Consider the following 24,911-nt stretch of genomic DNA (forward strand, 5'->3'; position numbering starts at 1 on the left):
TTTCAAACATCTGCTGGTGCTGAAGCTATCCAGTGTTTGTAGCTCTTTCACCCAGCCTGTCCATTCCTCAGCAGAAGAGGCTGATATAGCATCATCCCACCCCAGCCCTTTGCGGCACAGGTCTTGTAGGATCCTTTTAGCTGTAAAAATCACAGGAGATAAGATGCCAAGAGGATCATAGAACGAGCTGACAGTCGAAAGGATTCCTCTACGGGTCAGTGGCTTATCTGGAAAGGATACACTGAATCCAAATGTGTCAGACTGCGCACACCATCTCACTCCCAGTGCTCTCTCCACTGGCAAAACGTCTTGGTCCAGGTCCAGGTCCTTGACCTCTTTTGCTCTTTCTTCCTCTGGTATTGCTGCCAGCACACAGCGGCTATTACTGGTCCACTTGGTTAAATTAAAGCCTCCTTTAGCACATATCTCTTTTAGATCTTCATACAGGCATATAGCTTCCTGTTCTGAGGCCACCGAGGCAAGGAGATCGTCAACATAAAAGCTGTGCATGATGGTTTCAATCACCTGCTGGCTAAAGAGCTCTTTGTTGTCCTCAGCGCACCTCCGGAGAGCAAAATTAGCACAGCTTGGAGAAGATGTAGCCCCAAACAGATGGACAACCATCCTGTACTCCACCATACACTGGCTAAAGTCTCCATTGGGCCACCATAGAAAACGTAATAAATCAGCATCTTCCTCTGGCACTCGGACCTGGTGAAACATCGCCTCAATATCAGACATCAGAACAATGGGTTCTTTTCTGAACCTGGTTAAGACACCAATCAATGTGCTTGTGAGGTCCGGTCCTTGCAGGAGATGTGCATTAAGTGACGCCTCTTTGAACGATGCTGCACAATCAAAAACAACACGTATCTTCTTTTTTTGAGGATGGTATACCCCATGATGGGGGATATACCAAACTTTGCCATCACTACGCTCCAAATCTGTGTCTGGCACTCTCTCTGCAAATCCACTTGCTATGAGGTTATTCATGAATGCAATGTAGTCCTTGTGAAATGATGGCTCTCTTACAAACCTCCTCTTCAGGTTAAGAATGCGTTGCTCTGCAATTATGCGGTTGTTGGGCATACTGATATTTCTGTCTTTAAGAGGCAAAGCAATGCTATAATTACCATTAACCAGTTTCACAGATCTGTCAGCCATTTTCAGGAACCTGCAATCCTCCCTTGACATCCCCAGCAGTTCATCGTGGTTGTTCTCGGGGAAATCTGTTTTAAACTGTTTGTTCCAGAGCTCATCAAGTGCGATGGCTGAAATCCTATTGACTGAAACTGCTGATTGACATCCAGGACTATCACTGCATCCACCAAGCGGCCCATTTACTGTCCAACCCAGCACCGTCTTGACAGCATATGGTCCTCCATCCATGCTCCTGATAACTTCCAGGGGCTCCAGAGCACGAGGAACATTTGTGCCTATCAGAATCTCCACATCTGCATCTATTTCTGGCAAACAGACATGCTTCAAGTGAGGCCATTTTTCCAAGTCTCGCTGTTGTGGGATGTTGCTTTTATCAACAGGCATCCTATTTTGTACAAACAACTTTGGTATTTCACAATAAACATCACTTTCCAATCCAGCAACTTCCAAATAAGATGCAACATGACTGTCCACTACTTTCTCTTGTCCCATTGTGCGCAGAAGAATCTTTGTTTTCCTCCCAGGAAGACCCAGCTTATCCATCAGACCCACTGTGCAGAAAGACGCAGTACTTCCTGGATCTAAAAAGGCGTACGTTTCAACTGACCTTTGACCTTTACTTGATTTGACTCTGACTGGTACGATGGCAAGTTTACAATCCTGGTCACCGGCCCCAGTGAGACCACTAGTTTGCACTTCAACCACACTGTCGTCTGCTGCCTTTACAGAGATGCTCCTGTCCTCCTGTTCATTTTCCCTTTGATGGATGTGCAACATGCTGGGGTGTCGTGAGCCACATATTTTGCATGAAAGACGCTTCCTGCACTCTCTGCTGATGTGCCCAGTGCACAAGCAGGCAAAACAAACTCCATTAGTTTTCAGGAAATTCATCTTTTCACCGTGAGCTTTCCTCTCCAATAGAGTACACGACTCCAGTGTGTGTCCATGGTTCTTACAATAGAGGCAGAACCTCTCATATCCATCCCTCCTGTTGTCTGGTGGAGCTCCTCTTTGAACTGTGGTAACGGTGGTGGCAAAACTGCTCCCCCCAACCTTTGAATGATACATGGATTTTACTCTGCCGCTCTCCTTGACTGTTGGAGCATCCTGTATGTCTCCAAATACAGGGTCCATGACAATCTTCACTTGACGTTCAATGAAAGTTACAATATCAACAAACATAACTCTGCGACTGCACCTTTCCTGTATGTCACAAGCTGATGTACGCCACTTGTCTCTTAGCCTGTATGGAAGCTTCTTAATCACAGTGAGCATGTTTGCTGATGTATTCAGGTCACACAAGTTATATACGTCTTTCATGGCATTACAACATCCACGTAAGAACAGACCGAATGCTTGTAAAGCCTTTGTATCTTCTGATTTAATTGATGGCCATGATAATATTTTATTCATGTAAGCAGATGCTATGACATGATCATTTCCAAAATGTTCATGGAGTAAAGCCTTTGCTGTAGCATATCCATTTCCATCAGTCATATGTTGACAGCTTCTGATTAACTGCTGTGGCTGCCCCCTGGTGTATTGCTCCAGGTAGTGCAGGCAGTCCATCCCATTGGCAGCCTTTTGTTCTATTGTTTGTTCAAATGACTGCATAAAAGCATGGTATTGCAATGGATTGCCGTCAAAGATTTGAATGTCCCTTTTTGGCAGTGATGCTTGACTTTGCTGCTGCACCAGCATTGATGTTATTTCATTTTGTTTTTCCATTATAGAAATCATGTTATGTTCACTGCTGATGTTCCTGAAAGAAGGTGCATTAACATTTTGAAGGTGAAACACAGGGGGCGCTGCATCCTTAGAAACTGTGATCTGTGGTTTTGTTGGTACCAAAGGCCCCTGATGTAAATAGTTGGCTCCTTCAGAGTGCTTTGATCTTGCACCTCCAAAGCATGGATTTAAAGTTCTTACCACAGGTGGTGGTCCTCCTCCATCCTTTTCAACTTTGTATGGTAAAAAGGACTCTGCGTGGATATTAAGTCTTTTCTCAAAATATGACTCCATGCCATCCAGTTTCTTAGAAGAAGCACTCCTTACACTTGATCCAGAGGTTCTCAAAACATTTATTTTTGCCATGGATGCGGCTATCTCTGCTTCAAGTTGGAGCCGTTCCTTTTGTTTCCTTATTTGCTCTTCCTGCTGTTCAAGAGCATGCTTTTCATTGAGCAACCTTTGCCGAGCGAGCAGGGCAGCCATGTCAGCCTCAGCTCTAAGACGTGCAGATACAGTTGATGACACATTAGATCTTATGCTATTTTTCACACTGCCTTGATTTGAAATGCTGTCATGTGGTGCTATTTCATCATCCAGATCATCATTTTGAGGATTTTGATGAAATTGAGGCTGTTCTCCATTTTCCACACCCTCATGTGCATCCTTTTCCACTGATGAGGCCTCCTGTTGCTGGGACCTTTCAGCCATGTGAGTTTCCAACAAAGGTTCACCTTGATGTATATTGATTATTTTAAACCATGCTTGAACATCCTCAATGCATCCTTCTGTGTGTTTATTGACCTTTGAAAACCATGGCTCTTGTTTTTGTTGTTCGTCCTTAGGAATTAACAGCATCAGAGATTCATGCAAAGCAGTAGCATTATCAGACAGTTGTATTAAAACATTAAGTTGAGATTTGACCAGTGAAACATTTTTTTCATCCCCCATGAGCTCTTTCAGAGACAAAATCAAGCTTTTTATTTCATCCACTTTCCTTTTACGTTCCTTTTGAATTGATTCAATTTTATTCATCATGGCCTTTTCAGTGAGAATTATTTTTCTTTTCTCTTCAAGTTTGCCAACAGTTGAACCAGCATTTGTAGCACTCATTTTTAATGCACAGAATAGTGATCACAATGAGAATCCAATGCAAAGCCAGCAATATCAACATCCACAAGAATCGCGTGGGAGAATAACTTCCTCAATCAATCCAGCGCTGCGCAAACACACACTGACCGGACGCATCAGTTCAATCACTGCATCAGAACTCCTCTTCATCAGCGCCAGTGAGAACACAAAGGCAACACGCTGACTTCCAGTCATCAGCAACCATTTCAAAACTGTTTCCAGCAGACCAACGTAACAGCAGAAGAGGTTACATACCGCTGATCACCATGCGTTGTTGCCGGCTGATGCGCTGTGAGGCGTCCGTGTTGCGATCAATCATTCAATTTCCTTTGCTCCGCGTTCATACATACGTGGCTTGTCGACTCGTTTGTGGCTCCGGTCCAGTTCAGTTTGTCTTTTTTGCTGACAATGTTAGGGCGACTATGGATGGAATTAATGGTCGCCGAGAGACTAAGCGAGGGAAGTGTGTTTTTACTTGTCGGACGCGCTTCAACAATAAAACTAAGCTCCAGAGGTTGTCGTTTTACAAAAGTTTATTAAGCTAAAAACATATCAGTGAAACAACCCCACATAAGCCTAAAAACATCCAAAAACAGTGTCAATTGGCGGTCAGCAAAAAGTAAGACCTTCCCTCCTCACCCTCTCAGTTCATTCATACCCAGGTGAGGAACAGCTGATTTTACTATGCTTGGTGACGTGCATCCCACCTGACTCCTCCCCGGATGTGACACACCCACACATACACCAAACACTACCTGGCATCTACAGGTACTTTATCGCATGAAAAAATATTAATAATTTAATTTCACGTTATAACGTGAAAACATCTTATCACAAAATAACGTAATACTTTCACGTGATAACGTGATACTTTCATATCTTGAAATAACGTGATACATTCACGTTATAACGTGAAACCTTTCACGTAATCACACCAGAGCGGCTGGTGCTCTAGCCCAGTCTCACCCACACAGGCTACAGAGTGTCGGCTCGGCTTGCTCTGCGATCCTGTTTTAAATTACATTACTCCTTTTAAAAGTGGACGGGTTAACAGTGCAAATATAAAAAATAAAAAAACGTTTCATTTCAGGGACTACAGAGACAACGTGGGCCCTGATTCAGACATAGGCTATCTGCATTTAAGGGGTGTCCCATTTCTAAGTCACAAAATAGCCCTTAACACTTGGTTTTGAGGGCTACTCAAATTTAGGGTGTTCCCTTTTAACAGGGAAAATTCAAGCAACAGAGGAGGGATCCCTCACCCAGGACAGGCAGACGTGCAATAGATGTTGTTACAGACAAGAAAACAGTTTATTTAAATGGATACATGGAAATGTTAACAAGAACTGATGAAGGCAGCTTCTGGTGGGAGGAAAGGTAGGGAGAGCAGGCCAGCTTAATGGGAGGACTGGGTGGCAGACTGGTTCATGGGAAGGGATTACATGGAATTATTTTTTGTTGTAGACAATTCTTCATCTCTCGCTACTTTTCTCATATTTTTAAGGTTTCCCAAAGACAGTAGTTTAAAGAGACAATGGGAAGTGAAACAAGTGAAACAATGGGCAGTGAAACGGGAAGGTTTTGTGGCAACTGAGAGGTCCTTGCTCTGCAGTGAGCACATGATCTGATATCACCAAGTAATTAACAGCCCAGGAGCGCTGTTATAACCAACTGGTTACGTTTAGGGTTAGGGTAAGTCCTGGGCTGTTGTTTACTTGGTGATATCAGATCGTGCGCAGTGAGCACTTCCAGCCAGATGACTTTGACAGAACAGGGCAAATTGTTCGGCTGAGACATGAAGTCAAACCATCTGTGTTTAACTTCCCATCTCATTTACAAAAGGTATGTGTGCCATTGGGCTAATGAATTCATTAATTTCTGATTCATATGTCCATGTAAGCATTCCATAGCTACTTAATGCCACACTTTTCTAAACTTTTTTTCTGTCTGCGCATCTTTAGGAATAAAGTACAGTACCCTTTCCGATGCTAAAAACTTTTTTTTAAATGTTGTATTATGTTTCTTACATTTTAGCAAGTACCATCAAGGACAACAAAAGCATTAATTAAAGCAGAAGACATCCTGCCAGTGGAGTTGCCTCAGCATTTCTATGAAGCTGAACCTCATTCTAATGTTGTGAGTACTTGCATGTAATATTTTTCAAAACACATGAACATCAAGGCATCATATTAAAACCTGTATCGCATTTGCCCTCTGCCACTCATTTTAGACACACTGAAATACACATGAGTACACATACTGTATATGTCCCTGTAACTAAGAGGCTCAGGTCTCAGGGTGAAAACAGTGGGACTGAGAAATTAACAATGTGGACCAGCTTCATAAATGAGTAATGAGTTATAAATATTGTCAGAACTGGCTCCGGTTCCTGACAAACCAACGCAGAGAGGGAGAAGGTGCCGACAATGATGTTTATTATAACCAAGAAAGACCAACAAGGCCAAAACACAAGAGGTATCAGTAGTGAAGGATATCAGTGGTGCGTGCGGGTGCATGGATGGGGATATATGGGTGTTGTATGTGCATTAAAACCAAGAGGACAGCGGAGGAGCTGCGAGACGCCAGGCCATGAATGGGAAGAGAGAGAGGGAGACGGCGTTCTCCACCCGGCTTTTACGAACATGGCCACGCCCCCCCCTCTGGACCCACACCGGAGGCCCATGAGGAATCAACCTGAGAGGGAGAGACAGGAGAGCGAGAGGGGCGCCACACACACACACACACACACGCAAACATACACACACAACCACTTGGGGTTGTCACAATATCACAATATATTTTCATCCCTCTTTCCACTAGGACCAGAATTATGCTTTGCCTGCTTCTCCCACTGTTCTAAAGGCCAGACTGAAGCTCTGGCTAGAGTGGAGAGTCTGGAGCGTGAGAAGAGAAATAGGGAGCGAAGGGCGAAGAAAAATGTACACGCTCTTCTCGAGGATCTGAGGGAGAAAAACCTTATAAATGAAGAGCTGAAAGACAAGCTTGAATGCTACTCAGGTAAAATGGAAATACAAATTTGAATATTTTATATAGGTATTTTTTGTTAATAGTCTGTGTTAAACTCTCTTCCTTTTTATTTAAAGGGGTCTTACTAATAAGTTTATGCTTACTGAATTTCAGATCTTCGGGTAGACCTCTTGGCAAAGAAGAGCCATGAGTACACCAGAGAGCAGAGGCAGTTTGCCCTGACGCTACAACATCTTCCTCTCCCACATCCCCATACATTGCAACGGTATTCTCCATGTTGCCTGATTGTTAAATAAGGAGGGACCGAGCTGGCAGGAAAATTCTGAAAAATGGGTGTTCTATACCCAAAAAAAGTAATTGCGAAAATATTTTATTTCAAAAAAGATATAACAACCAATACAAACAACCCATACAAAGAAATTAAGAAAAAATGTAAATGTAATCTAGACAAGGATAACTGTACTGGAATGTAGGCTACTGTAGGCTACTGCAGAAGGTTACTGACATTGCTGCAGGTGTGGCCATCGCATGCCATACATTAACCACTTGTGACAGTAAAAATTACTGATTTAAAAAGCTCACATCACCTTACACACTGCATTCTGATACATTTTGAGCTTTCAGATATTGATTGATTGATTGAGATTGAGAAACATACATCGACACAACTGATGCCAAAGGGATAAAAACACAAAAAGGCCGACAGCTTATTTACATTGTGGTCTCTTTAGTGTGTGAGTGTGTGTGTCCGTGCGTGTCTGTGAGTGCATATGTCTATGAGGGGAATGTGTGGGGAGAATGCTATTGTTTATTTTGTTTTTTTCTGAATGGGTTAGAGTGGTCAAATTACTACATTATATTTTTCAAAGGTGGCTGACTTCAGTGGATGCGAAGCCTGGCCTCAACAAGATGATGTTGGAGATGCTAGGAAGAAGGTGCACAGAAGACCAAGCTAAATATGGATTTGTGACACTGATTTTGGATGCCATGGCTATTAAAAAGCATGAAACACAAAGGTCTTGGTTGTCCATGCCATAGAGGAACTTCATGCTCATGGTTTGAGAGTGATCTGCATGACGATGGATGGGCATGCAACCAACCTCAGCATGTGCAACCAACTCGGTTGTGACCTCAAAGCAAACCCTCTCGAGCCCCTGAAGACCTCTTTTCCCCATCCAGTGACTGGTGAGAGAGTGTTTGTTACAATAGATGCCTGCCACATGCTGAAACTGGCATGCAACATGTTACAGGTAAGTGCTGATTGTTGTTCTAGGCTTATTTTCTTTTTTTATTCTATTTTATTGTTGTGTATTTTGTGTGCAGGTGAAATGGGATAACTGTGTATCTGCCCCCTTTCATGTCAGTAATGGAGTCAGACAGGGGAGCATTTTATCACTTATTTTATTTAATTTCTACATGAACAGTCTGTCAAAAGAGTTAAAAATGTGTAAAACTGGCTGTATGTTTGGCAGTACTGTGGTGAACCATCTTATGTACGCGGATGACTGTGTGCTCCTTAGTCCGAGCTCAGCGGGCCTGCAGCAGCTTCTTAATGTGTGTTCTTTGTATGGAGAACAACATGACATAAAATATAATGATGTAAAGAGTGTGATCATGATCTCCAGAACAAATGAGGATAAACATATGATTTTCCCTGACTTTAAGCTGTCAGGTCAAGTTTTAAAAACCTGTAGTCAGATGAAATATCTTGGTCATGTGATCACAGACACATTGACTGATGACGAGGACATTCTGCGTCAGTCTCGCATGTTATATGTGCAAGCAAATGTGCTAAGACGGAAATTTGGCTGTTGCTCTGATGATGTGAAGCTCACTCTGTTTAAAGCTTATTGCACACCACTGTACACTGCACATCTGTGGTCAAATAAAAAAAAAAAGAGCTTTCGGAGATTACAAGTGGCATATATGACTCTTTGAGAATCTTGTTAAAACGGCCCAGATGGACCAGCGCCACCGAAATGTTTGTGACTGTTCGAGTCAACACTCCAGTCTGTCTTAAGAAATATCATGTATAAGTTCATTTGTCGTCTAAACAACTCAGAAAATCAGATTGTGATGGAACTGACTAACGTTGTGTTTAGTGCCACACCTTACACATCACTGCTCTGGAAACACTGTTATAAGTGTCTTTTAATAAGGGGCTGCTAGACTACTACTATTGTTCTTTTCCTGTCCTGTCTTGTGTTTAACTGGACCCAGAGTCTGTATTAATAAATTATCTATCTATCTATCTATCTATCTATCTATCTATCTATCTATCTATCTATCTATCTATCTATCTATTTAGCAATTTATTTGCAACTCATTAACAGTTCATACTAAACAAAAGCCTTTCTGATAGAAACTTTTCATAAATCTAGACTAGATTGTATTCTATTATAATTACAATCACATAATACGATCTAGACATGGTTTATCTTCCCTACAGTGTCCTTTCACGAGATGGGGTGGTAGGGTTGATATCATTGCGCACTTCATTTAATACAGCAAGAAGAATAGTGGTCTTCTTGTTATTGGTTAAAGTGTAAAATTGACATTCATCAATAAACAAAGCACGTACATTGCAATGTAAACACTTTCTGTCATAGGACGTCTCTGTTTCTGTTCAGTATTTCTGTATTTCCGCAATGTATTTTACGGGACAGCCAAAGATGTGTCGGCGGAAGGATACTCAAACAAAGGCATAGTAGTGCGCCGGCTTACTGGATTGAGGTTTCCGGGCAACTCCACCGCAACGCAGGGATACAGGCTCCGCAGGTTCCCCTGAAGAAGATACTAGTGAACTTCTGTGGCATTTGAATACTTCACTTGAGTATCAAACTCCTAAACAAGTTAACTACAAACCCCGTACGTTTGGTGTTTTGTCATCTCCGCGGAGCTAGAAAAGTCAACGGGACGATGGTGAGTAGAAGCTAACGTTACGGTAGCAGTGTTAGCCGTTCACGGTTAACGTTACCGTCGACTGGACGGAGCTAACTTAATCGATTGCCTTCGGTCGGAGGCTTGAATGACTATCTACTGCTCATCTTATAACTAAATATACAATCCCATACGAACAACCATAACCATTTCTGTTCATTTTACTAGCTAGAAAACGGCAGAAAATACCAGGGGTTAATTTTATTTATTTATTTATTTAACTTAGTTACCTACATTCCCTTAATCTAGTCTTTATCGTACCATAATTTATATTCAGTGGTTTTCTGTGTAAGTTGCCGTCTGTAAACTGGCGATCGTAGAAACCATTTTCTTGATTAACGTTAGGGTCTATCAGTGTCGCAGCATGCACGTCGTGTTGTCAGAGGGGACGTGCGCTCTGTTTTCTGCTCTAATGTGGTGTCAGTCATTTGGCTCAATTTCTCAAGCGTGTGTAAATACTGTACTATGCATTTTTAACCTCCGTGCTTTGATGGAGGTTTTCCGCTGTTTGTTTTTTTATCGTTAGCTCTGAGTCGAGAGTGGGCGTGGTGGTGGTGTTGGTGGTGGTGAACGGGGTGCTGTGTAAAAATAGACTGTCCAGTGTTAACGTGATCTTGTAACCCATCTCGTTAATCTTGCAAGACAGATATCATAACTCTGGCTTGAAACTGTAACTATCATTTTGCCAGGGCCACATAAGCTGCGGCTGCAACACTGGAAGTAGCCTACCTCCTGCAGGCACAATCAGCAGGGTGATATGAATGTAGTGTGACATGCGCAACAAGCGAGAAAAAAAAGAGGTTGTAATCGCCACCAAATGCGGTTACATAAGAATACAGCTCACAGGTGGTAGTGTGCCGCTCGCCTTTAGCAGCAACTGTTTGTCATGTTGCATGATGGGGTTCATGAGGGGTGGTCTTGGTTCATTTCTGCACTGTGTGTTCTCGCAACACCACCATGACAGCATCCCCTCCGTTACGTATTGCGCCATAACGTTGAACCGCATTCTGCTCCTTCTGAATGAGTCTGTTTTCCACCCCTCCTTCCGCGCCTCCCTTCCCCCCGCATTGAACCAAACTATGCTTGGTGCAGTAGGCTGTCAGTATCCGCAGTGCACCCTCCAAAATGGGAACTAACTACCTCAAAACAACCCTGCTGTGTGGTACTACGAGGGACTCCTCTCCATTGTCCCCCATCCTTTATCTTTCACTCCTGTTATCAGTATTGTGAAAGAACAGACACTTTGTGTGCGAGAGATATTATCGTTTGCCAAGTAAAGAAACTTGGATTACTGGTATGCTACAGTAGCCCATCAGTCACATGGTGCCTAGCCAGAATGTGCTTAACTTGACTTGACAGTGTGATTGGAAAGAGAAACAAACCACAGCCCTTGTAGTTCTTACTCGTCGACTAGAAAATCTATGATGTGATATCTCGATAACTGATGCAGTACTGGTATGGTGAGCACTTTTCACAGCAGCTGTATAAATCCTCTAACACAGTGCTCTGCCCTGATCCAGACACCGCTTGCTTCAGCACCACCAAATTGGCTGAATGAATACTCTGCAGTGTGTCTTGCTGCCTTCCTTTTTTTTATCCCCCCACCCTGAAACCAACATGGAGGCTCATTGAAATTGGCTCGAAGAACATGCAGAGTAGCTACTACCTAGAGCTGCATAAATGTTAGCTTTAATATTTTCTTTTGTGAAAGGCAAAATATACATACTTGTCTTTCATTTTAGATGCAACATGATTTGGGGAGAGAAGCAAGAGTTTTTGTTTGATGTACGAGTTCTGAGGCTACACATGCTTAATTGCTGCTTTTGTTTGAACTTGAAACCATTAACTATTGGGCACAATGACAATAAAGCACTATCATCTTATCTTCATTAGCTCACACCAGTACTGTACAGTGTAAACTAAACTTACAGGATTTTTTATCTGCAACATTTAATTGACTGTTCCTGCCAGTTTTACATCTGAGAAGCTTATCCTGACAGTATAAAAAAATACATGCAGACACAAAGCAACAAGCACTGGCAAGCAACAGTTGGCGCAGGGATTAGTCTGTGATAGTGAACTGAGCCTCACGTTTGTTCAGTGAAAAAGATATAAAGAGGTGGTTAGTTGCAGTGATATTCAGTGTGCTACATTGGCGACCCTGTTCGTGTCTCACTAATTATAGCAGGCGTGTGTATTTCGGGCCGTGGAATATTTATACCCGTCCCTCATCACACTTTCTCAGCCTGAAGTGGGCATGTTGACTGACTTAGACAGGCTTGGTAAGACCTCATGAGGAGGACAGAGTGACGTCTCGGATCGTTGAAAAATGTGTTGAGTTTAAGTGGTCAAATCTGTCTAAAAGTGGCAGGTATAGACTGTTTAGTAGTTTTTCTTTAAAATGTAGAAGAAATCTGCACCTTTTGAGAGAGTACCCATTTGATGATCTCACTTTAGATTAAATAGAATACAAGAAGCCACCTCTTGTACAGTTTCAATACAATATAAGTGGCCAATTTAACCCTCTGTCTAATACAGGAAAAGTGTGGTTAAACAATAGTTAAATTTCTTGTTTGGTTTTCAGTATTTCTTTGTAGGCACAATCCTGAGCTAGGTCATAGGAAATGCCCAGCTGTGAGATCACATCCCAGTCTGTTTAGAATTTGTTTTTGTTTTTGAGTGTATTTGCATTGGCAGATTTGTTTGAATTGTTTACACAGTGGAGTCTGCTGCAGGTGCTCCTCATTGACCTGAATGGAAATCTCTTTAAATTATTATGAAGATATTTAAGTCACGTCCATCCACAATCTGTAGTTTCCCTCCTCACAATGAACAGCTGCTATGTGTTGAGTTGGTTAAATAAAGAAAATAATGTCTAGTTTAAGCTGTACTCTACTCAAAGTCCACATTGTAGCCCGAATGTTACACACAATTAAAAGTTAGTTATGATGCTAGCATTCTGGTTATCTCTGCCAGTTCTCCTTCTGTTTATTGAAACCAAAGCCCATGCTCTTAAGGATCTTCTCATATTGTGTCTTCTTGTTGCGTGTTAGGGTTTTTAATAGAATCAGAGTAAAAACCAGACAAGGAGTTGTGGTTTAATGGAAATAGTGTGTGTAAATGTTTTTCTTACTCAAATTGGATAGTGTCATGTGTCTAGTTTGCCATAGGTCAAATTGTTTTTTTTTTTCAGTTTGTCTGCTCAGATTTTAGGTTACATTTATGTAGCTAATTGTCACCAATGAAAAAAACATTTTGATCTTTTTCAATACTCAGCCAACAAATCTTAGTATAGGCTTGTTAAGAACACCAAGGCCAAGTCTACAGTAACATAGAGTGCAGGTGGGTCACTGTTCTTCAGCATTTATAGCAGACCACTTGCATTTCATTACACTCATGTATGTTACTCATAATGTCATTTCTAGATGTGTATTAATTTATGTCTGCCCTATTTTATCTAACAACCCTGAATATGTCGAGACATTACTCAAAAAAACTGTATGTGGGGATGAATCAGTTGACCTGGACATTGAATGCACCCTGTCAGCTCCCTAGTGCAAAGTCATGTAATGGCCAATAGTGAGAACAGAGCAGGTCATTGTTTGGTGAATTCACAGCGAGCAAGTGGGCGTGTTGAAACTGGAAGAATACAAACATCTGCGAGTGAAGAAAAGGGCTAGTTTACACAAATATGGAGATGTCTAGAATAGATTGAGAGACAATGGATGGGATTTAGAGACCACAGTCAGTAACGCATGGCATCAAAATCACCAGACAAGTTCAAGGAACAGGAAAAGACTTGTTTGTTTTCTGCAGATAGAGCTGTAATTGCATTGTTTATTTCTCTGCATCATGTCCTACTTCTTGCATGCTCTACCTCTTACCTTCACCAAGCAGAGATCTTTGTGTAGGTGAGAATATGTTTTACAGGGACAGTCTAGATTTCATTTGAGATGTTACAGTGTCAAATAAACTCGCATTCCGCAGCTTTTTTCAAGGTTGACAACTGCGTGAATCTACAGAAACAAAGCTATCCTAAACAGACATTAACAGGACTGCCAAAAAATCCCTTTTCCTTATAGACCTGTCAGTGATTTATTGGTGTCTTATTCTTTCATTAACAGGCTGATCAGCTGACTGAGGAACAGATTGCCGGTAAGTGCATATTTTAAACCTGTTTGGTTTCTTGTCGTTTTAGCAGCTCATAAATTCACCATCAAACCAAAGAAAGTAATCGGAGATGAAAGGAACCAGAGAAATACAAGGATGCAAGATGGTGCCTCACGTCTGGGTCTGTTTATGGTCCTATCCTGCGTACTAGTTAATTACACACACATGGATTCACTAGATGCTAACCAGACTCTGATGATGATGTGGTTCAAAATAAAAACCAACATGATTTTGAGTCTTAGAGTAAATTAAAAATTGATTGCATCAACCCAAGTGCTGATGGCATACTAACAATGTTATTGTTGTGAATGTACAGAATTTAAGGAGGCCTTCTCGCTGTTCGACAAGGATGGTGATGGTACAATCACTACCAAAGAGCTTGGGACTGTCATGCGCTCTCTGGGACAGAACCCCACTGAGGCAGAGCTGCAGGACATGATCAATGAGGTGGACGCTGATGGTGAGGACACAAAAAAAATTTAATTGTTACTTGAATATTACTTTGGTTATCTTCTTGAGAAATTTTCAACTTGCTGGGAAAGAATTTATTATACTGTATGTGTATGGAGAGATTTTAAGTTCTTGACAATTTTACTGCTCTTGAATATCAAATTAGCTCTTCCTGTAAACTCCTCAAAAGGCCTAAATCTAATTGAATACAGTTGTGACATTTATGCGATGTAAAAATACACAGTCAAATGACACTGATAAATGTCAAATTAGTAACTTTGTAATCTTGCTGCCCCACAGTGGCAGTATCAACACTGTTGCTGTGGTAGGTCTGACGTCACTGGCATGGCAGCTTTTATAAGTGGAATGGAGCGGGTTTTTTTTTAACAAATGAAATTTAGAATATGTGAAATATATAATCTCTTCTAATTTATAACATTCCTCACAACTCTGACAATCATCACGTATTTCGATTCAATCACATGATGCCATATCATACAAGAGCATACCTCATTGAATTTGATGCAATGTTACAGTATACACAGCTGTATGGTGATCTGGTGTTGATGAATCTCTCACATTTTGTTATTGATACCATGAAAACCCTCTTTCTGTGTAGGTAATGGTACAATCGACTTTCCTGAGTTCCTGACAATGATGGCCAGGAAAATGAAAGATACAGACAGCGAGGAGGAGATCAGAGAAGCCTTCAGAGTCTTTGACAAGGTATATTAGCACTGAGCTAACTGAGAATATTAACAGGAACAATGTGACTTGAATTGGCAGTAATAGTAAGAGAAAAACATAGTCAAAACCTCTCATGTTATTCATTCTTGTATGTTTAAAGAGAGTCTGATGACAGCTGATCTGTGCATGATTTTTAGGTAACACACAAGACGATGGTTTATTTTTTCTTTGACTTGCATTTTGGTCCATTAAAAGGCTTTTAGTTGGTGTTGTGGCATGCTAATGCAATTGTTTAGCAACTAGCTCTGAACACAGGTGAAGCTAAAGAAATGCAGTTCAGAAGATTATCATAGTAGAGACACTGAAACTGACCAGTGGTATTTGAGCTCTTAGGTTAAATGGTAAATAAAAGAACAGACTAACAAAAAACCCTCTGTTGCAGGATGGTAACGGCTACATCAGTGCAGCAGAGCTACGGCATGTCATGACAAACTTAGGGGAGAAGCTCACCGACGAAGAGGTGGACGAAATGATCCGCGAGGCTGACATCGATGGCGATGGTCAGGTCAATTATGAGGGTGAGATTCTTTTTGTTTGTCTCAGTATCTTTAATCTACAAATATTAACATTAACTACCCTTTAACCTCTTGTGGTGTTTTTCGTCTTTGCCTCTTGACTCAGTTTCATTCAGTTGTGTTTTTGCTGAAACATTATTGAAACACATTGATTGTTGTATAAGTAATAAGGCTGAGACCAGAAAGAGGTGGCAGAGAAAACCTGGAAATTAACTGAAATGATAGGCGTTGTCATAATTCCTAACAGTTTGTTTCACCAAAAGCGGTAACAGCTGTCTCACTCTTGTTTCCTGCTCTTTTCACAGAGTTTGTCCAGATGATGACCGCCAAGTGAAGAGAACACTGAAATTTTTCTCAGCATTGCTTGTCCTCCTAAGATCACTGTCTTTAAGAATCAAAAAAAGGAACAATTATCAATGATGAACTAACTTCCCCCCAAGAATCACTTATCTGTAGAATTTCGCAAATTTGTGCTTCAGTACATCCAACTACTTCTAAGGTATCTGTTTAGCAAACACCAACAGAATAAACCCTAGAGAAGTTAATGGACCAAGCTTTAAGAGGGCCGAAGCCCCCGTACTTCAGACCAAGATTCTGCTGAGTCACCCAGCTCCTGATTAATTTAGAGGAAAGAGCAACACTGAAAGGGCAGAGGGATAGGAACCCATGCCACAGTTGGTATCGACAAGTTGGCTATTTAATTCTTTCCGAATAATCTCCAATAATGAAAATTGACTTTGTTGCACCAGTGGTGATCCTCCAAACACTGAATTGAGTACTCTTCTTGCATGCACCCTTTCTGTGGCGGTCTCTCGTCACAACAAGGAGGCTCTTATCCCACCAGAGGTAGTGGTCGGATTGTGTACACACTGGAGGTATATACATAAATATATAGCTATATATCTGTAAAATTTGTGTCACTATTGATTATTGCGGAGCAAATAGTTGCAGAGTAGGGTGTTCATTGGTGCTCGGTTTCAGATGAGAATTCTTATACCTTGGAGAGTTCAGACGAGAATGAGAGACTGAAAAGTGCTGAAGGTTTTCTTCCCCCCCTGGGGATGTTATATTGTCTTGTTTTGAGTTGTGGGCTTTTCACTGCCTGCACCACTGATTGGAGACTGTAGTATGTTGTATTGCTTCAGGACGATTATTGTGAAAAGCCACTTGAGGACTGCAGTTAATACATTTGTTCTGCAAACAGATATCCTGATAATACAATATTGATGTAATGCTTTATAAATGTGTTCTCAAATATTGATGTATTGATGACAAACTTTGGTCACAAAATATATCTATATATATATATATTAGTGTATCGTAAAGTTTGCATTGCCTATTGTTGTAGTAAATGACCTGTGACATGTTTTATCTTTGGTTTTGAAATGTGCCATAATACTCTAAAATCGCCTCAACCTTCTTGCAAGACTTGTAGTTCATTAGAATATAATAAATCTACTTAAGATAATAACATAAATGCAGTTAAACATATTTGCACTTTGGTATGAACCCTGTGGATATTACAAAGGATTTGTTCTAAATGAAGAAAAAGAAACCAAATGTCACCGTTGCTGCTGCTATAACAACTCATATGTTTCACTCATTTCTCGTCCTTGTTGGTGTCTGATCTTCAATTTGTAGTCCAGTGATTCAAACTTCAATCTGCTTGCTGTTTTACTAAACAGAATACATATACTGTATATTCACAAATAACTACTTGTAGTGGGGGTGATTTGTTTCATTTGGGCTATTATAATGGGGGCATTCAGACAGGGATGAAATGGGTGTTGTAGCAAAGAATTCAGCTTTAGATGTGAGATTGGTTTCAGTGTTAGGTTTTTGAAGAGTTGGCTAAATTTGAGACGCAGGTTAGCAAAGGTATCTTTGATTGATCAAAGTACTGAACTTAAATAATGTTCTGTTTGAGGCATTTAAATTGGTTCTGGTTATTATTTGGATGTGTGGAAGAAAATGGTAAATGGACTGTTAACTTTTAAGGGTATCTCACAAATGTAAAGATGTGATATATTTTCCATAAATCAATAAATTGACTGAGCTTTACTTCACCTACATTTCATTGTCATGTTTCATGTAGCCCTAATCAGTTTTACACTGGCACACACTCTTGTTAGGTCCGGCCAACGACTGAAAAAGACTCACCACTTCAATCTATAATACTGCACTACATCCTTTCTGTGCCTGTGTCCCTGTGCCAGAAAGGAGCACTAATCCCATCCAGACAGCCTCAGATTGGGTCGGAGCAGGTCACCCCAGCCTTACTGGAGAAACTATCCCAGGCACAGGCTAAATTTAGCGGCTCATGAGATTGCTACAGGAGCCTGTGGTAATCCAGGTCAGCAAGGGTTGTGACCTCTCACCCAAACACACTAAATGCAAACGCGGCGTGTTGGTGTTGTCGCTGACAGGCAAGATCAAGAGCCAATGGGATGAGGTTGTAACTGGAGCAGGTAGATGTGATTGGACGTGTGTCTATATGCTAATCGTGTGGTTAAGTAGATAAAGAAAATGACTTAGGAAACAGGAGCACACTCAGCAGGACAATAAGAACGGCAGCATCACAGGCACAGACAGGTGTGATAATCCCCCGCTGGTTGTGTAACACCGTAACTGTAGTGTTGGACAATAATAGAATTTCACATCTACGGCAATGAGAATGATGAAGGGTTTTTAAGTGACATATTGGCGGAAAAATAAAACATGTATAAGGTGTGTCCTATTACAGTGTATGGGTGTGTCCAGCAATGATATTTGGGTGCTAAAAGTAAAAGTAAAGACAGTGGTAGAAAACAAAGTCCATTTAATCACTATATGTTACAATATTAAAGGGACAACGAGGAGTTTTGGAAAAGCGAAGCGTTTTCACACTACATTTATGAGCCTCTGCGCACCGTGAAATTCTTTGACCGGCGCAAGACGGACTCATGTTTTCATTCATCAATAATTAAAGTCAGAGGTTCGAAGACGATCACATACCGTCGTAGTTCCGACCATGAACGGCGATTTGGCGGCGTTATTCTCATGACTCGCCACGAAACCGAAAGTAAAGAAACGCTGGTCGGCTGGCCCAGCATTTCCGCCACCACTAACAATAACAAAATAACGATAGAGACAAAACGATAAATTTATCGAAAATGGGCCCATTAACAAGTGTGGGTAGCGTAGATTCATCCACATTAACGTGAGACTTTTTTATAAGCAAATAGAAACTCCTCGTTGTCCCTTTAAATTCTGTACTACTTTAAACATCTATTTATTTCAGAGGGAAATGTATGACAGTTACCCTTTAGATCTCAATTGTATAAAATACATAGTGGTGCAAAATATATTCCCTTTACGCAACACAGCATGATGAAACTACTCAACAGTCTACTGCATTATGATGAAGTGTTACAAGTGTTATTGTGAATACCCCTGTTAAAGTAGGTGCAGATTTTACACTGATGAACATTTAAAAAAAAAAATCACCTATAGAACTTGATCACTGTAAAATTCTTCACATGCATCTTTAAATTAAAGAAGTACATTTTCCCATTTCCCATTAATGTATCGGAACACATAAAGCATCATTATGTATTTGGTGTAAAATAAAATGTCAAATAATAATTGGTCATTAATTCATTAATCTAACAATACCTTTTCTTAGTCTAAAGTTTCTTCAAACAGATAATGAAAAAAATATTTGAAAAAGATATGTTCTCATACTGTATGTGTATGGTCCTTAACTTAAGAAAGAACAGGCAAAACATGCACCTATTCTTAAAGGGTACAGTTCAAAAAGACCTAAACAAGTGTGTTCCTGGGATATAGCTCTTTCTCCTGGTTCTTGTATGGCAGTTTTATATGTTTTTATAGTGACAGACATAAGGAGTTACTTTCCACCACTGTTGGTCATAAGATCGACTGTAGCAAGTATCCAATCCACAATCTTACATTTAACCAAATACCTCAGACTTATTTTGAGAGTAAAAATCAACTTAGTCAAGTTTTAGACACCACACTGTCGCCAAACATGATCCAAGTATAAGTATTTCACCCTAACTGTAACACTAGATGGTGCTGTTTCATTATATTGAACAATTGAGTTTACATGAATGTAACTTGGAGTAACACATACAGTACAGTGCTGTACAGTGTGGCTGACACAGGAGGGAGATAAGACACTGTACCAGCTCTGTACCACAAATGTTTCAGTCATGTTTTCAATAAAGGCGATGAAACACACCCTGCTTTGAGACAGCATGTTTTCATCAAAACACAGGAATAAGCGTGTTTGTGGGTGTTTGTGGGTGCGCATGCAGCAACTGTATGGTAACTCAGTCACGGGTTTGCTTTGGTGTACCACACCCACTAGCCATGACTGTGTACACAACACATTGCACTAGTCCTTATGCCCAGGGGAGGGGGGGTTGTGGAGTGTTATGTAAACTTTACCTTACCAATGTAACTATGTTAGGAATAATGTGCTTGTATCATTCATTTAATGCATAGCTCCCCCTCCCTAGAACTATGCCCATGTAAACTGAATTTCCCTTTGTGTCTTATGTCTCCTTCCCCAGTCACGATCACATGCTTGATGCCACTCACTCACTTTGCATATGACCAAAGCAACACTACCCCTTTGCTTTCTCTTGCACGCTATATTGTCTTACCTCTTGTCACTTCTAAAGTCTTTTGGCTGTAAATATTTGGGTATTTTGGATGACTTTTACCTGTTGTGCCTGTTTGACGTATAATAAAAAATAAAAGGGCCTTAGATTTGGGCCTTGTTTCACTTGCTCAGTGCTTGCTCTCCTCATATTAACAGCCAGGCTTAATACATCCCCCTGCTGCCTTATTCGGCAGTGATTCCCACCCTCTCAGGCTTGTGAACAGAAACTATGTCCGCTTGCCACCTCTTGTCACTGGTTCCATTTTTCTGCAGCGGTCGCCTGTTTGTGGCTTATTTGAATATGTAGGGAGTCCAGAAGATACAAAGATGAGAAACAAAACTACCTTCTTCCTTTCTTTCTAATAATTTCACACTCAGTTCATTAATTTTGCAACACATGGGTGGGTCTAAGTCAGCTGTTTTAGGGACTGCTGGTCAACGCACTGTTATATGGAGAAAGGAGCTGATTAGCTAATAATAACCCATGTGACAACTTGTGACCCCAGTTTGAACTTTCACCTGGGTATAAGTTTCCTTTGCGTGCCACATAGATGACATGCTCAAATTTTTGTGGATGTTTGAGACCATATGTAGTAAACCTCCTTTTATCTTTTAAGATTCTTGCATTTCCATCTAAATTTATTTTCTAGCCCCTGCAGGGCTGGGTTCAAACCATGGAAACTGTGCTTTGACAGTATCCGTCTTTGCCTCTAGAGAATCGGGTACTTTTAGTGGAAAATTTCTCAGGATGCACATTTTTTTTTTAAAAAGAAGAAAAAAGGCATTTATGTATCATATTTTCCATTGTGGTAAACAGAGATATTCAAGCAACAGCCTTATATTTGCTAGAGACATACAAATATATAAACGTAACACTTTTGTTTTTGCTCCCAATTTTCATGAGCTGAACTCAAAGGTCTAAAACGCTTTTTTTTATGTACACAAAATAACTATTTCTCTCAAATATTGTTCACGAATCTGTCTAAGGCTACGTTTATACGGAAACAATCCGAACAGAAAATGCTAAAGTGGCGTAGCGTCTTCACTTTTTATTCCGTGTTTAGACAAGCGTTTTTGGGGTGGAAATCTGCGTGCATACGGTGACGCAAAAGTCTGTGTAATTCAATGTTGTATGCATGCCAGGAGCCTAGGTGGCAGCGTGCCGCACAACACACAATACCACCAAGTCCGCACGCCTGTGTATTCTTCTTCTTCCTCTTGATTTCCGGTAGGCTGTACGCCGGCGGTCGTTATGCTGCCCTCCGTGACCTCCTCAGGTCATTGCAATCGGAGCAGAGGTTTTGCATTTTCACCCTTTACACGGGGACGCAACAGCGGAGCGTTTTTAAGATTTCCACTCTGGAGGTGGTTTCACTTTTTTGCGTTTTCAAGCCCCGAAAACGCTGTCGCCGTCTAAACGAAAGGCACATCCGATGAAATATTTTGCCGTTTTCATCTGCGAGCATTGTTGTGTTACAAACGGGGCCTGAATCTGTTAGTGAGCACTTCTTTGCCGAGATAATCCAGATGCTGATTAGACAGCATGATTATTACACAGGTGTGAGTGACTTAGGCTGGCCACAATAAAAGGCCACTCTAAAATGTGCAGTTGTATCACTCAGCACAATGCCACAGATGTTGCAAGTTTTGGCGGAGCGTGCAATTGGCATGCTGAATGTCCACCAGAGCTGTTGCCTGTCAATTGAATGTTCATTTCTCTACCATAAGCTGCCTCCAAAGGTGTTTAAGAGAATTTGGCAGTACATCCAACTGGCCTCACAACCGCTGACCACTTGTAGCCACACCAGCCCAGGACCTGCACATCCAGCATGTTCACCTCCAAGATCGACTGACACCAGCCACCCAGACAGCTGCTGCAACAATCGGTTTGAGTAACCAAAGAATTTCTTCACAAACTGTCAGGAACCGTCTCAGGGAAGGTCATCTGCATGCTTGTCCTCAGCAGGGTCTCAACCTGACTGCAGTTCCTCGTTGTAACCAACTTGGAGAGGTGTTCTTTTCACGGATGTATCCCAGTTTTCACTGTTCAGGGCAGATGGCAGACAGCGTGTATGGCGTCGTGTGGGTGAGTGGTTTGCTGATGTCAATGTTGTGGATCGAGTGGCCCATGGTTGCGGTGGGGTTATGGGATGGGCAGGCGTATGATATGGACAACGAACACTGGTGCATTTTATTGATGGCATTTTTAATGAGATACCGTGACGAGATTCCTATTGTTGTGCCATTCATCCACAACCATCACCTCGTGTTGCAGCATGATAATGCACGGCCCCATGTTGCAAGGATCTGTACACAATTCCTGGAAGCTGAAAACATCCCAGTTTTGCATGGCCAGCATACTCACCGGACATGTGACCCATTGAGCATCTTTGGGATACTCTGGATCGACGTATACGACAGTTTGTTCCAGTTCCTACCAATATCCAGCATGTGGTCTGCGGTTGTGAGGCCAGTTAGATGTACTGCCAAATTCTCTGAAAGGCCTTTGGAGACGGCTTCTGGTAGGGAAATGAACATTCAATTCACGGGCAACAGCTCTGGTGGACATTCCTGCAGTCAGCGTGCCAATTGCACGCTCCTTCAAAACTTCTGCAACATCTGTGGCATTGTGCTGTGTGATAAAACTGCACATTTTAGAGTGGCCTTTTATTGTGGCCATCTTAAGTTACACCTGTGCAATAATCATGCTGTCTAATCAGCATCTTGATTTGCCACACCTGTGGATTATCTCGTCAAAGGAGAAGTGCTCACACAGATTTAGACAGATTTGTGAAGGATATTTGAGAGAAATTGTTCTTTTGTGTACATAGAAAGCGTTTTAGATTTTTGAGTTCAGCTCATGAAAAATGGGAGCTGTTGCATTTATATTTTTGTTCAGTCTATTTTCAACTAAATGCAACTATCTGATAACCACAATGTGATTCATGTGATATTTACAGTTAGAGAAATACGATCAGCACAATAAACTATGGGATAGTCCACCACAATTTTCCTGTGTTATGAGGAAATTTCATCCAATATGTTAATGGCCCCATTAATTATCTAACCAGTCCAGGCTGCTATTATGTGCTGTGAACTCCATCAGTCTTTTCTGTGGGCTTAATGTTGCATGCCTTCATGAAATTGTGAACTATTGAACTGGGCTGAAAAAAAGAGCTTGTCTTTCAGAATCAAATGTCCCTAAAACTTCTTTCAACCTAATGAGCTCTTACTATTAAATGATGCAGGGGGGGAAAATACAACAGTTAAGACAAACTGAACCACTATCACCAGTGTGATGCTAAAATGGGATGGGGAATAGGTGAGTAGGTTGGTGTGTTAAATCAGGAACGAAGTACTGGAGTTACTGCATGGCAACCAAGAGGGGTATGATTTGCAATCTACTACCCTGTTCCTGTGAAGAATCATATGGTGTTGTCACAACTTCATGAGAAGGTGATTATTATGTCAGAATTCAATTTAACGGTAACACTTTACAATAAGGTACACAAAATTAGAGTAGTTACTGAGGAACTACTGATTAATTAACTATTAGTTAATGGTCAGTTCTTCAGGAACCCCTGATCAAATTTCAGAGGAGTAGTTAATGAGGAACTAATGATGAACTATTAATGATCAGTTCTTCATTAACTCATGATCGAATTTCATAGAAAGTTAATCACAACTTGATGATTAGTGAACTAGTTACTTCATTTTTTATTTATTTAACCTTTATTTAACCAGGCAAAATCAATTAAGAACAAGTTCTTATTTACAATGATGGCCTGACGAGAGGCATAAGCTTCTTGATGTAAAGAAAAAGTAAAATTAAAATCAATCTGCTAATGTGATGATAGCCGCTGGTAAGAAAATTATAATAGTATCAGAAATTAAATTATGGATGAGTCACCCTGAGAAAACTATGCTGTCGACTCAATAAAAGAAATACGTAGTTATTGGATGCTCAAAGAAACCATTAGTTTGAGAAAATCCTCTCTTGGCCTGATTTGATTGAAGCTTTTACTCTATCAATACAACAACCAAGTGGTTTTAGATGAGATATTCCTTCCAGGACCCTTTTCTAATTACACACCATAATGGTGCTCAGTGTGGTGGGTGTGTGTGTTCAGGCATCTTTTGCTGGAGAAAAGCTGATGGAAACTGAAATGTTCTTAACTGTAGTGGTGGTATGGTGTTATAGCTTAAGTTGAATGTTCAACACAAGCACATTATAGCCTCATACAGACAACAGATAAGATACATGTCAAAGCAGAAGTAAGCGGTCGTTTTGGCTAATTTCTTGTCAGCCGATGGAGTTAGCAGTCCCCACCCTCGTCATGGATCTATTGTTCCTCGTCCCTATGTCACCACATTCACGCGCATCCCTTGGCTGCACACACAGCCCTTCATGC

The 24,911-nt window shown here is 41.0% G+C and overlaps 1 protein-coding gene and 1 pseudogene across 2 annotated transcripts; both read left to right on the plus strand.

Moving 5' to 3' along the window:
- The first annotated feature begins 3,925 nt into the window (after nucleotides 1-3,925).
- Nucleotides 3,926-9,796, plus strand: LOC310996369 (annotated as a pseudogene). The gene is made up of 4 exons: nucleotides 3,926-3,937; nucleotides 5,749-5,862; nucleotides 6,841-7,038; nucleotides 9,639-9,796. The product of its transcript is annotated as an uncharacterized misc_RNA (transcript).
- Nucleotides 9,694-17,896, plus strand: calm3a (calmodulin 3a (phosphorylase kinase, delta)). Its single transcript, XM_083984759.1, has 6 exons — nucleotides 9,694-9,930; nucleotides 14,073-14,103; nucleotides 14,435-14,578; nucleotides 15,188-15,294; nucleotides 15,698-15,833; nucleotides 16,136-17,896. The coding sequence occupies exons 1-6, from the start codon at nucleotides 9,928-9,930 to the stop codon at nucleotides 16,162-16,164; spliced, it is 450 nt and encodes a 149-aa protein (XP_083840885.1). The 5' UTR covers nucleotides 9,694-9,927; the 3' UTR covers nucleotides 16,165-17,896.
- The last annotated feature ends 7,015 nt before the right edge of the window (nucleotides 17,897-24,911 follow it).

The sequence above is a fragment of the Trachurus trachurus genome (assembly GCF_905171665.1).
Source record: "Trachurus trachurus genome assembly, chromosome: 13".
Lineage (NCBI taxonomy): Eukaryota > Metazoa > Chordata > Actinopteri > Carangiformes > Carangidae > Trachurus > Trachurus trachurus.